This window comes from Crinia signifera, chromosome 5 (genome assembly GCF_055691185.1).
Source record: "Crinia signifera chromosome 5, ASM5569118v1, whole genome shotgun sequence".
Lineage (NCBI taxonomy): Eukaryota > Metazoa > Chordata > Amphibia > Anura > Myobatrachidae > Crinia > Crinia signifera.
In genome coordinates, this window is record NC_139221.1 from 106,847,419 (window position 1) to 106,861,756 (window position 14,338).

Here is a 14,338-nt window from a genome sequence, read left to right on the forward strand (position 1 = left end):
TCCTTACCTAGTTTGGTTTGCCTCAAAAATAACCGGTCTAGGATTTCGTTCTTTAGGCGATTATGAGAGAGAGGTTTCAAACCTTTAAAGAAGAAAAGTTTGCCCATAGTAACTTCTACATAATATAAAGTAAATTCTACAAAAAGATAGGGAGAACCTGATTGGTTATTAAAAACATATCCACCTGCACTGCTGTCAATGGGTGGGGCAACAGGACAGTCCCCCAAAAATGGAACGGTCCCATGAAAATGGAGACAGTTGGGTGGTATGGATAAAGTAGAGAGGTTGCTCATAGAAACCAACCATCTTCTGTATTTTTCTAGCACAGCCTGTAAAATGACCGTTGTTTGACATGGGCAAATTCTCCACTTTCTCTCTCTTCAATATTCTACTGAACCTAGCATGACAGTTCTACAGGTACTTCAAGAGTCCAAGATTTATTTCACATCCACTTAAACATAATGACAAAATAGTATCAAAAAGAAAATACAAAATATATTTTTCTAAATAGGCCAAATACTTCAGTGGAATGTTCCTCAGTATGTACTTTTCCTAGCTGCACAGGAAAAATCAATTACAATTCTGTTGTGGAGCTGTGTATTGATGTGCATATCAGATAAGCTGTGGTCTTATTTTTTATTGACAAGGGACTACTTATTATGCATTACAGCGATATTATTATTTTTACACTCATGTTATTTTTGTCACTACAGCTGGATGCATAGTTTTTATGGTATTATATTTGCACCTTTTAGAATTGTCAGTTAGTTTTATACGCTATTACATTTACATATCCTGCCTAGCGGTATTTATGTGTGTTCTGCTCTATGTAGTCCTGGCCATCCTTATTACACCTCTATTGCTTTCCCTTTCCCTACCTCTACCTGTAGTGCTGACACTCTTTTTTTGTAGGCGTCCACATGTTTGCGTCCGGATGCTGCAGGAGGTTGCTAGGCAACCAAGTACAACGTCACTCCTCCGGTCTCTAAATCTCGGCGTGTAAGTGTGTTTTTTCCTTGTTTCTTCCAACTTCTGCATTATGTTTTTTTCTTGATGATAATATAAGTACTATATTATGTACTTTTTGCAATTTCTTTAGAACATTCACATGCTGTATTATAAATTGTTTTATATGGAATGGAACATTTCAGGTTTTTTTTAAATATACTATTGTACTTTTTAATATGAGGCAAAATATAATTAAATAAACAAAGTAAAATAAAGTTGTAAAATGTTTTTTTTTTATTGATACAAATATACATATGAATAAAACTTCCATAACCTGTAATATAAGTGAATATCTATATTACTGTATCATCAAAAAGTTTTTCCCAGTATTTATTTACAGATGTTAAACATCTTAAATTTCAAAAATTGTATAACAGAAGCAAAATGCAAGGGTTAAAACGGAGGACGGTGTTTCATACTCCCATCATTGAAAGCAATCATACTCTGTGCAGTCACTCGATTACATTATTACACATTTGTATCTAACGTGTCACATAGGGGGCTGCAATGCTTGTGCTTATAGGCAAGTGCATGAAGGGTTACCGTTATATGTACAAGCACAAGGAGAAAATTCCTACCAGAGGATGTAAAACTGTAAGTCCATCATTATATATATATATATATGTTTATGTATGAGTGTGTGTGTATAATGTATGTATATTCACACACATACATACATAGAGACACATTTGTTTATATATATTTACCATTTATACAAATAATTTGTCATTAGTGTGCTCTGTTAATTACAATGTGCAAGTGCTTACAGAAGGAAACAGAATGGTACAGAGGAGATGTGAGGGTGGCAATAATCGCACCTCCTTGGTCTACCGGTACATGAAACATCATACAGGTAGGGTCAAGTACATCATTGGTCAGTGGAGTGTGAGGCATCTGCTACAGCTGTGTCACAAATTTAAGGACAATTTAAGGACGACTGAAAGGTGCATGGGATTGTTCATGAGACAAATTACACTTAATTAACATTGAAATGAAAAGTAAAAAATTAATTTCAGGTAGAGACAGTCTTGTTGGCAGAAGTTTAAATAAAAACAAACTCCTTATCGGCCTCCTCTCCAGAGTCACTGGATTTGCTTCGCTGGTGAGGGTCTTTGCTTAATGACCCTGATTTCGGTTCCTGTCCATCGGATGCGGCAAGGCCAAGATTCTTTTTCAGTGACGAATCAGATGGAGTCACTGGATGCGCTGTTAGAACAAGAGCAAAAACAAAACTGTTGAGCAATGTTTCACATAAATCAAAATACATTACAGCATAAAAAATACAATAAATATGATTACATAGTAACTTATTACATTCCTAAATTGGACTGTAACAATCTCTCTTCTATAAGCACAGGAGAGTAATAAAGCCCCCCATACATACTACGCATTAAAGTGAAAGATATCTTCAGAAAGCCTGTTCTGAAAGATATCTTTTACTTTATCTTCTAGTGTGTATGCTTTATTCGTTAACAATACGCACCACCGTGCATCATCAAAGACCTCCTCCCTCTTCCAGATAGAGGTCCTCTATAACGAAGGCCATACTGCAGTGGCTGCATGGCCACTCCTCCGCCCGCCGTTACTCCCCTATATTGTCATTGGTGGGGTCACCTAGTGTGTATGGGGCTTAAAACTTTAGCCCCGTACACAAGGGGCAACAGGAAGATGCGCTGAGCGAGCTGGCTTAAGCACAGATCGCTCAGCACACATTGTGGCACACATGCGATGCAAGCACAATGTGTGCTGGGCAGGGTTTTGCCTATTGTTTATAGGCAAAGCCCCGCAATCTTTTTAATAGAGGGTGCAAGCACTGTCTATCTCTGCAGACGAAAGCGATGCGCAGTCGCTCAGGGCATGATTAATTTTTAAGCAATCTGGTCAGATTGCTTAGAAATGGCATTAAAATCGCCCGGTGTGTACGCCCTTTTTCACCAATGATAAATTCACCATCTCCTACTGTACATTAGGCTGCCAAAGTGTAGCACGTATTGCTGGTGTAATGGTTACTTAAGTGTATGCGGTACATTGTACTCCAAGCACAACACACAGCTACAGCTCTATTCCTCAGGTAACAATTCTGTAAAGGGCTAAGTAACAAATACAAAGCAGCACGGAGTTCTGGTAAATGGTGGCGCAAACGTGTAACTTCTACGAAATCACCAGTATGCCACAAAGCTCTACTAGTGAGAAACATCGCTGGGATATCTCCTTCTTTACCCTAGAGCCGTATTTATTATTAATTGATCTCATTACAAAAACTGCAGGATGAACAGGCAATATGTAATCCATGCCGTCTAATAAAACTCGCAAATATGTTCCTGTAGATCAAGTTGTACAGATTTACTGTAAGTTGATATAAAAATGCTTTATGGACGATATGTTTATTTGCAAATGTTTTTCATACAGTAAATGTAAGTTGAAGTTGTAATGACGTGTTTAGAGCGCCACCATGTGTCTAAAAGGATTACAGGCAAGCTAAAAAGGAATGGATACGTAAAACAAATGAAACCGAATACAGGTCAATACTCAAATCTGAATTAGTTACAGACAGTCTCCTCTGAACAATGGTAAAATGTCAGCAATCAAAGTGAAGGGCATATATATATATCAGGTGCCTAGATCACAGTTTGTGGTGGTTTAGTCACCAGTAACATTTTCTGACTGAATAGAATCTATAGAAGTGCTTCTTTTTCATCTTCTCAAGTCTCCTTTTTACTCTGATGTCTGTCCCTTTCGGTTCCTTGTGACATTCTATGGGGTTAATACAAGTGGCTGCGAGGGGGACAAGTTGCCATTGCAACAGCATGAAAACAAGGGCACTGAATTATCATCTCGCTCCAGACTGACTGATTTTTATATGCAGGGCTATGGGGCTGTAAATAAGCCTCAGCGAGTCTGGACATACCATAAGTGAGGCATATAATTGACCCCTGAGGGTTACAAAGGAAATATATTGAAAAGACAAACTTACATAAATATGAATCTCACCATTACTACTATTAGGAACATTGAGGATAAGAGAATGTAAATGTGTTTTATATCAGATTATAGTAAAAATGACCAGTGTGATACTGTTATTGGAACAAATATAAAACCTTCTAGCTAAGTGTTCCAGTATTTCTAGTTTCCTGGTACTAGCCATGGGACAAGGTCGACATAAGATTGACACAAGCAATAATGGACATGGCAATAGTCAACACATAAATAGGTCAGGGGACTTTTTCATACTTTACCATTCACATGGACTCCAATTAGCAACATTATTTTTGTTGTCCGATGGGGTCCCAGAGCAAAATAGTTGGAGGACCCCTGATATAGAGCATACTCTTGCATGGCTTGTTTCACTCACCATGATTAGGACAAGTGCCTCGCTCAGTTACTGCTGTACTCGGCACACTTTACCGTTCCCATTCAGAATACATTGGTGATGGCAAAGTAAGACCATTACCATTTCCTCCTTTTGCTTGAGTCCACCTCAACAGCCCTAGCGCTAGTAGCAGATCCAGTGGTGAGCTACTTTAAAATAAGAACCTCAACATTGTTCAACATTCAATGTAGACCATTTTTTGAATTAATAAAAAAAAAAAAATTTCATTTAAACATTTAAATCAGAAAAATTGCAAAAAAATAATATTTGGGCTGCAAAAGGTTAACCTAAATGTATGCGGCCATAAAGGATATGGAGAGGATATTTACTATAACACAGGCCAACAACCTTTTCTCTTTAGGTCTACACTAAAGGCAAAAACTTTTCATTTGAAATACTCACCCACTCTTAAAATGTTCTTCATCACCTGCTCTATTCATTTGTCAGCTAGGATTACCGCACACACCAAATTTCAGCTATAATCTAGATTATTCTAACACTGTTTGATGTCCCTTCGTAGCGGCGGGTATAAGAACAGTTAATGTTTCATTAAAAACTAGAGTTTCAGTTAGAATATAACATTTTTATTTGAGCAATGTAAAAACATCATGCTAATTTTGCACATCTCATTATACCTTCATCTGCAAGAGGCCGTGAAGAGGACAACAGGCTGCTCTGTCCGTCTTTATCCTTCTCTGATGGGACTCGCTTCAGCACTGACGGGAGAATCGTTTTGGGGGAACAGGTCCCAGAAGGAGATTCAGGGATTTCATCTGTTGTGATCACATCAATCAGGTGAAACAAAGATGTACAATGTTAATTCAAATCTCTTAGCTTCAGATTTATAATGTGCTTTTTAAAAACTGCTATAATTTTTATCCCAATCAACACATATTTGCTAAGAAATTCCAAACATATTTCAATGCAAAAAGGAATGTTGTGATTAGCTAAAATTTCAATTTGCCGCAGTTTAGAAATCACTGCATGCCGTTGGCTTTTTTCCATCCAAGCTGTCAAATTTACTATGCAACATTATGAAGGTTGTAACAGAAACTGACACAGATAAAAATCAACAAAAGCCCAGGACCATGTATTAGGAATAGAGCAAACTATGGGTCCTGACCCCAAAGTGGGTCCCGACCTTCTCAGCATGGGGTCGTGACTCCATGTTGCTGACCATTAGGCTGATGACTTTTCTAATCTCAGTCAGTGATTCAAGGAGTCTGAAAAATCTGTACTTTCCTACATACGGCACCGTAGGGAAATCGCATCGCATGGGCCATTCTAGCGGCATGCAATGCTTTTTTTAAATGTAATTTTTTCTATGGCCATTGTACCCCACTATATCGCATGTCCTGCAAAATCGCATGCGATTTTATAGGGTGTGGGATGCCATGACATTAGGTATATAATAATATGATTGTATGTCCCAAAAATAGGTTTAACGGACCCCCCCACTATCCACGCCACACCGAAGCGTGGCGAGCGCAGCGAGCCCCGCGAGGTGCAGCGGAAAGCGTCCTACGACTTTTTCATTACCCCACTATCCACGCCGGCGTGGAGTTGATTTTATATAGCGTGGCGAGCATGCTTGAAAAATCTAGCCTGGCAATAGCGCGGCAGCACATGACCATCGCCATGGGCCCTACACACACAGTGATTTGTGTTTAATTTCTAAGCGATCTAATCGAATCTAGTCAGAGTGCTTAGAAAATAGGCAAAAATCGCTACATGTGTAGGCCTATTACAGATTGGCCTTTAGTTAATCCTGTTAAGTTTTACACCATGCAAACCCCACCCTGAAAACATGCCAGTTTCTGTACACATAGCCCAGCAAGTACGTTTTGTAGGCGTGTTTGCAATAGTTTTCTATCAATTTTGAACAACAAGCCAAGTCTTTGTGAAATACCTCAAGTCAAAGGAGGCTTAGAAATAAGGACAATATGGTATATTCACCAAGAATACCAGCACCCAGAAGTCTGATTGATGCAATAGATGGAGTCAGCGTGTTCTATCAGATCACATTTTAGTAATGGTGAATGACAAGTGGCTCATTTAAGTTTCAGAGATGCTTTTAATGTTCAGTAGTAGACTCCTCAAGTAGTTTACTCCCCGGTTCTTACCAATTTCTACCTTTTCCCCACACTATAAATATAATAGCTTCATATTGGAAGCCATATCGTGTTTTTCTATAAGCAACTACTGTATCTTCTTATTGTGAAAGAAATTGTCTCTCAATAAATTATCTGGAAAAGCACTGCTAACCCTATCTGGTCCACCATAGTGATCTAGAACTAGAGATCTGCACGGATTCGGTATGAAATCCCGACGGTCAAAATCCCGACAGGGTCAAAATACCGACAAGGACAAAATCCCGACATTTAAAATCCTGACAAGGTCAAAATACCGACATATAGAATGTACAAGTGAAACAGTCAACATGACTTTGTGTCAACAGGTCGCGAGGTGAACATGGGTTTTTTCACTGTTTTTTGACCCGAATGTCGACACGGTAAACATGGACACAGTTGGACGTGAACTACAGCCCTCGCATCGCTCGCGATGCTTCGGGCATGGTGCATCGCTGCGCTCGGCACACTATTTTATTCTCCCACCACACCCTAGTGGATGGTAGGGCATGAAATACCGCCTGTCTGCACATGTCGGGTCAAAAAACAGTGAAAAAACCCATGTCGACCTCGCAACCTGTCGACACAAAGTCATGTTGACTGTTTCACCTGTATATACTATATGTCGGTATTTTGTCCTTGGGATTTTAAATGTCGGGATTTTGTCCTTGTCGGGATTTTAAGTGTCGGGATTTAGATCTTGTCGGGATTTTGACCTTGTTGGTATTTTGACCCTGTCGGGATTTTGACTGCATCCCATCTGCACAAGTTAAATGTGATCACATGCATAGTTTGTTACTAAGGAAAAGGTGTTTACCGGTGCGGGAACTACTTCTGGGCTTCTGAGGCACAGTAGGACGTGCTGTTGGAACAGGTTTGGATGACTGAAGAGGTGGCTTTGGACTAGTCGGTGTGCTAGATGAACTCTTGGATCGTACACTTGCCTCTGGCTTGATATCACATTTAAGATTTTTTTCTGGAGAAGAGTTAGTGGAATCACCTCTTGTCATAGGAAATTTACTGACTGAAAAATTACAAAAGAATTGTTAATTGTATTTTTGTTTCATTCATTTCTAAAAGTGCACAGAAATAACAAAGCCCGTGAATTCTACAAACTGACATTGCTCACCTAAAAAAAATATGTATTAGTAATCTAGCACCCGCTATACTTCATGGATGATATCAGATAAGCTGAATTTTATTTTAAACATTGTACAGCGATATTTTGTCATTTTAGTGGCTAATAAAATTGTTTGTACAATATCACACTATTGTGTTCCTATCTGCCTTTCTCCCTATACACCTCTGAGGGAATCCTCTAGGAAGGTTGAAGAAGTGTTTCCGAGTCAAGCAAAGGATAATTGTTGTTGAACAAGCTTATAATATAGTGGTGAAATACCACTAATTATGGTACTCCTCAATTTATTGGGGTGCTTCATTAACTTGCGGTGGAGGGATCCATTGTATATGTTGACATATTGAACTAGGAGGCTCCCATCTCACTCTTTTTTCCCTGAAATATATGTATGTTTGTAACAGCACAACTACATTCATCAACAGGTGGGTTTTGTACTGCTTTCACATGGAAAAATATAGGTTCGCACCTGGACTTTGAAACGGTTCAGTTCCGACACGAATCTGCATTTTTGGATGTTCACATCCCCACAGCGAACCAGCATTATTGCTGGTTCGCTGACATCATCTGGGGGCGCAGCGAGGAGTTGGCGCATTATCGGGGGCGAGGGAGGAGGCAGCACTTAGAGCTGGAGCTACTCCAAGTGCTACCTCCTCCATAGTGTGAACGAGAAACTGGTTGCTTGACCTGTTTAACCCGTTCACACGGCCAATCAACCACGGCAATGAACCGGCAAGAACTCTTCTTTTTTTCTGGTTCGTATTGCCTTGTTGCTACCCATTTACGGGACACGGTAACCCTTTTCACATCGCACTAATTACTGGGTTAAACCGGCTTGTACCGAGTAATTAGTTGCGATGTGAAAGGGGTATAAAAAACATTAAACTACCTAATGAGTAGTTTTTCTCTGTGTGGCTATTTATATTGTAAGGAACGTTGTGCACAGACTTAAAGATAACTTGAAATAACATAATAAAACAAGTTACATTATTATATTAATTATTACTACTGGTTGAAATATCCAGCTCTTCTGATACATAGATAGACAGATAGATAGATATAGACAGAGACATAGATAAATAGATAAAATACGTGTCCAGTTATTGACTCAAAATTATGAATAAAAAAAATTGAAGTCCAGTTGCCAGAGACCATTCATTAGTCAAGATAGAATGCAATAAACCAATGTGTTTATTGTGCAAACTGCGACTTTTAAAATTAGTGCGATTCTTATTTAAGCTCAACCATCTTTGATGCCAAAGACTGAGGGCCAGATGTATCAAGCGTTAAAAGCAATAAAGTGGAGAGTGATAAACAGCCAACCAATCAGCTCCTACCTGTAATTTTAGAAACCCAGTCTGTAACATAACATGTAGGAGCTGATTGGCTGGTTGTTTATCACTCTCCATTTTATTGTTTTTTTGAAGCTCGATACATCTGACCCATAGTGTGTTCAGCCACCCAAGGCATATGTATTTCATAGCATGACTGCACACCCAAGAATGTTATACAGGATCTGTCCTATACAATGGTTCCTGTTATTATGAAACAGTTCTAAGTGAGATGATGTGGGTTGAAACAGATACAGAACAGTAGGAAAGATAAGATCATTTACTGTACATGGAGTCAAATATTATTGTTCTCCATATTTTGTGGGTTCTAAATGACCTCTGTAGTCCCATACACAAACTTGTAGGAGGTTGACCATTGCAAGTGTTAAATAAAATGACAAACCTGCTCCACTTCCATCTACTTTCTCTCCATCTAGTGGTTCCTTGCTGGAAACATCGCCACCAAATTTCTGTAAAATAAAAACAAAGCATACAGTATAACAGATTAATTAATTTGTTTTTTTAATAATTGAAACCTGAATAAAACATGTATTACAGACTCCAAAAGTGGTAAGGCTAAGCATTCCTAGGGGTGCCAATGAGTGCCAATATTTCCAACATTTTGACTTTCTGAAAAGTTGAATCTGCATGGTCGAAAACCGCAGCTGGTTTCTTGAATCCGTGGCTGTTTTAGACCAAATACATGTGGATTTCGACGATCTACGTCTGGGGTAGCCAACCCTAGTCCTCGAGAGCTACCAACAGTGCATGTTTTGCAGGTCTCCTCACAGAATCACAAGTGAGCTAATTAGCTCCATCTGTGTATCTTTTAAAATGTGTCAGTGATTAATGAGTGCAGCTGTGCAGCAGCTAGGTTGTCTGGAAAATGTAAACTGTTGGTAGCTCTCGAGGGCTAGGGTTGGCTACCACTGATCTACGTGAATGCCGGCAGTCAAATTGACATTGGATTGTCCATGATTCCGACTGCTGGGAACGATCCGACAGCTGGAATTAAACATTGAATACCCCCATAGAATGCAAATGAGAATATTCAATGTAATTTTGCAATGTAATATTCATTATCCCACTTATGTAATGTAAATTCTTAAAGAAATGCAGCAGATGATACCCATACAGGTGATTGACATTGCCATACAGTATTTAAAGACACACGATTTTGGCTTACAATTTTCACTATATAGACAAAATCATATAGAAAGTTAGCCAAAATCACAGTATTTCCTCTGCTTGCGATACTGATGTGTGGCCCCGTGAAGTCGGTATTGCATGGATCAATAGACTATGCAGGCAAGGCAATTTTGACTATGTTGCTTGTAGTGTGTTTGGCCATATGCCAAATAGCACATAGTCAAGATTGAATGGTTCTGGGCTCTGGGGGGTTCAAGGGAAATTGCGCTCGTGTGTGTGTAAAGTATCCTTATAGTGGAAGCACGCACACTATTTCTGGGCTTCTTTACCATGGTTTTATTGTTGTTTTTTAGCCCTGGCACTCACTAGTAGAGACCTACTCCCTAGTCATTGGTCACTATATGGCTTGCCATGGCCTTAAGTACCCCAAACTCCTTCTCCCTCCCAGATCCACCGGCTAACCACACCCTCACATTGCCTTTAAAAGAAAAGCCTTCAGAGGTTTTCTGATTTGGTCAATTAGGTTGTTAAACTGCAGGGAAAGCACAATGAAAACAACAAGCAGTTAATCCTTCAAATGCTTGACATTCCCTTGGCGTTCTAGCTAAACACTCCTGGTTAATATGCAGCATCCTGTACTGCCCCTTTTGCCACTATATACAGATGTGTCCTCCTACAGTACATCCTTGCTGCAGTCACTGCAATGTAGCATTTTGGATGCAGATACAGCTGCAGTCTCGCAGACTTTAGGTTTATTGCATATCATTTTAATAAGCTGATGCTGCTTAAGCCTATTGTATATACAGTATGGGTAAAATTTAATAGGATGAGAGATTCAGAAAGTGAGAGATTTGGTAAGAAATCTCCAGTTTTTTTAAAGCGGCAATCAGTTATACTCAGTGGTGTAGTTAGGTGCCACGGCGCCCGGAGCAAGGGCATGTTTTGCGCCCCCCCCCCAATATGTCATAGGTGAGGCTCCTGCGCAGTGAAAAGTTGGCACGGACAAACATTATACCACACACCGTAATGCCCATTGCACATTTTAGTGAACTTTGTAATTCCAATTACACATAAGCCCACACATGATGCCCATGACATACTATATAACACTCCGCAATGCCCATGACATACTATATAACACACCGCAATGCCCATGACATACTATATAACACTACGCAATGCCCATGACATACTATATAACACACCGCAATGCCCATGACATACTAGATAACACTCCGCAATGCCCATGACATACTATATAACACTCCGCAATGCCCATGACATACTATATAACACTCCGCAATGCCCATGACATACTATATAACACACCGCAATGCCCATGACATACTATATAACACACCGCAATGCCCATGACATACTATATAACACTACGCAATGCCCAGGACATACTATATAACACACCGCAATGCCCATGACATACTAGATAACACTCTGCAATGCCCATGACATACTAGATAACACTCCGCAATGCCCATGACATACAATATAACACTCCGTAATGCCCATGACATACTATATAACACACTGTAATGCCCATGACATACTATATAACACTCCGCAATGCCCATGACATACTATATAACACACCACAATGCCCATGACATACTATATAACACACCATAATGCCCTTTACACATTTGACAAATAAGTGCAACTTACCTAAATGCTCAATGCCAGGGGCTTCATGCTCAATGCCAAGGGGCTTCATGCTCAATGCCAAGGGGGACTGAATTTGCTCATTGCCCAGGGGTGCAGAACTGTGCAGCGGCCCGCTCCCGGACGCTGTGCAGCAAGGTGGGAGGATGGGTGCAGCAGGGTGGTAGGGTCGGTGGGTGGGTGCAGCAGGCTGGGAGGGTTGGTTGGTGCGCAGGGTGAGTGGGTGCAGCAGGGTGGGATGGTTGGTGGGTGCAGCAGGGTGGGTGGGTTTGTGCAGCAGGGTGGGTTTGTGCAGCAGGGTGGGTTTGTGCAGCACGGTGGGTGGGTGGGTTTGTGCAGCAGGGTGGGTGGGTGCGCGGGTGATGCAGGGTGGATGCAGCAGGGTGGGAGGGTGCACCTTACCTCACCCCTCCCCCTGCTGTGCTGTGCTGCGTCTACCCCTGCCTCCCCCCCTGCTGTGCTGTGCTGCGCTGCGTCGCGTGAACCCCTCCCCTCCTCCTGGCTCCCCGCTGTGTCCGGGAGAGAGACACTGCTGCTATGTAAAATTTATATCTCCCGCTGGACCGCTAGCCAATAGGCGCTCGCGGTCCAGCAGCCACCAGTTGATTGGCTTCTGGACCGCAAGCGCCCATTGGCTAGCGCCGCGGTCCAGCGTGCGGGAGACGTGTTGTGATAGCAGCAGCAGCAGCAGCACGTCTCTCGCGGGGGAGCGGGCAGGGCAACGGCGGAGGCGGGCGAGCGAGCTGGCGGTGCTGGCACAGCTCCGGCGCCAGGCTAGCATCCTGCGCCCGGAGCGTGTGCTCCGCCGGCTCCGGGCTTGCTACGCCTCTGGTTATACTGAAAAAAAAAAAAAAAGTTTGGTTTTGCAGTGTAAATGATTGCCGATTTAAAAAACTGGAGATTTCTTACCAAATCTCTCACTGTCTGAATCTCTCATCCTATTACATTTCACCCTAGGGCTCTTCTCCTCTAGGCTTCGGGAGCAGGGATAATAGTAAGTATTTCATTATGTTGTGTATGCTTTACTGGTGGGCTACAAGTCCCAGCACCTCTTCCCTGGCATGATGGCAATTTTATACCCACAAGGGCAAGCATGCCCAGACATTAAGGGCTGGCTAATTATTATTATTATTTACAGTTTCTTATATAGCGCAGCATATTCTGTTGCGCTTTACAAATGGAAACAACAGTGATTAATCCTACACTTTCTCTATATCATCTGAGTACTACGATGGACATTCCTGTATACATTTGTCCAGTATCCTGCTACATGTCAGGCACAAATGCTTTTGACTACTTTAGGGATGATGCTTCTCATGATACTTCTGACCTGATCTTGTGCATTTAAATATTATTTTCCATGTCTCTGTCCCTATTATTATATATTTTTTATATGGCGCCACAAATGTTTTGCAGCGCCGTCCCTCTATGTGTGTTCTGAATGCAATTGTGTAATTGCCTAAATGAGCTCTTATATACAGTGCACCCGGAAGGTATTCACAGCGCTTCACTTTTCCACATTTTGTTATGATACAGCCTTATTCCAAGATGAAATAAATACATTTTTCCCTCAAAATTCTACACACAATACCTCATAATTACAAATCATGTCCAATCAACTGAATTTACCACAGGTGAACTCCAATTAAGCTGTAGGAACATAGCAAGGATGATCAGTGGAAACAGGATGCAGTTTTGATCTTCATGGCAAATGCTGTGACTATTACTGTATGTTCATGTGATTTCTTAGTTTTTTATTTTTAATAAGTTTGCAAAAATCTCCCAAAAACGAAATTAACGTTGTCATTATGGGGCATTGTGTGTCGTATTTTGAGGGGAAAAATTAATTTATTCCATTTTGGAAATAATGTATAATGTCTATTTTACTTGGTTCATTTGCGATTCTGTGCCTGAGTGTAATTCGCTACAAGCTATACCTAATAGAACACTAGATGGAGGTAGAGGACTGGAAATATTCAGCATGAAGAACTTGGTATGCCACTGCACCCAGCTTTCCCAGACACTGCTTTATCTGCAGCCATGTCATCCTACAGTAGGTCCTGCAAGGCTAAGTGCTGGACTTTTATTGCACATAGATTTAAACTTAAGCCTTATGAGACCACAATTATAAAGAAAGAGGTTTCCGAGGCCAACACAGTAATGTAGAACTCTTCCGTGTCTCCTGCCATTCCTTGCACTTTTATAGCTCCTTAATATGAGGAGTCATCACTATTTATGGTGTCACTTGACACTGACCGGAAGAATCTTCCCAACAAAAATAGACTGCACATTACATTTTATAGCACAAGAACCTGGCTTGCATTTTGCATTTAATGATAATAACAAATAATAATATTAGCTAAACCAGTGGGTAAGGTAGCGGCTTTCCCTTTCATTAAGGACCTGGGGGAGGAGAGGGGGCAGGGAGAAGGGAGGGGAGGAGCAAGGTCGGAACAAGGGACCCAAATGGACCCTCGTGGGCTCGCTTCGCTCGCCTGAAGGCTTGTTCCATCACTATCTACCCCACCATTGGTTGCCT

General features: G+C 41.0%; 1 protein-coding gene across 5 annotated transcripts in view; it reads right to left on the minus strand.

Annotated features, from left to right (window-relative positions):
* Positions 1–1,219: 1,219 nt before the first annotated feature.
* The window catches only part of CARMIL1 (capping protein regulator and myosin 1 linker 1), a 458,885-nt gene continuing 445,766 nt past the window's right edge, over positions 1,220–14,338 (minus strand). For all 5 annotated transcript variants that reach the window (XM_083187811.1, XM_083187810.1, XM_083187809.1 and 2 more), the window contains 4 exons: positions 9,377–9,443; positions 7,325–7,531; positions 5,014–5,151; positions 1,220–2,214 (listed from right to left, as the gene is read on the minus strand). In XM_083187811.1, the coding sequence (XP_083043937.1) occupies positions 2,051–2,214; positions 5,014–5,151; positions 7,325–7,531; positions 9,377–9,443 (576 nt within the window). In that variant the 3' untranslated portion in view covers positions 1,220–2,050. The remainder of the gene's footprint in view (positions 2,215–5,013; positions 5,152–7,324; positions 7,532–9,376; positions 9,444–14,338) is intronic.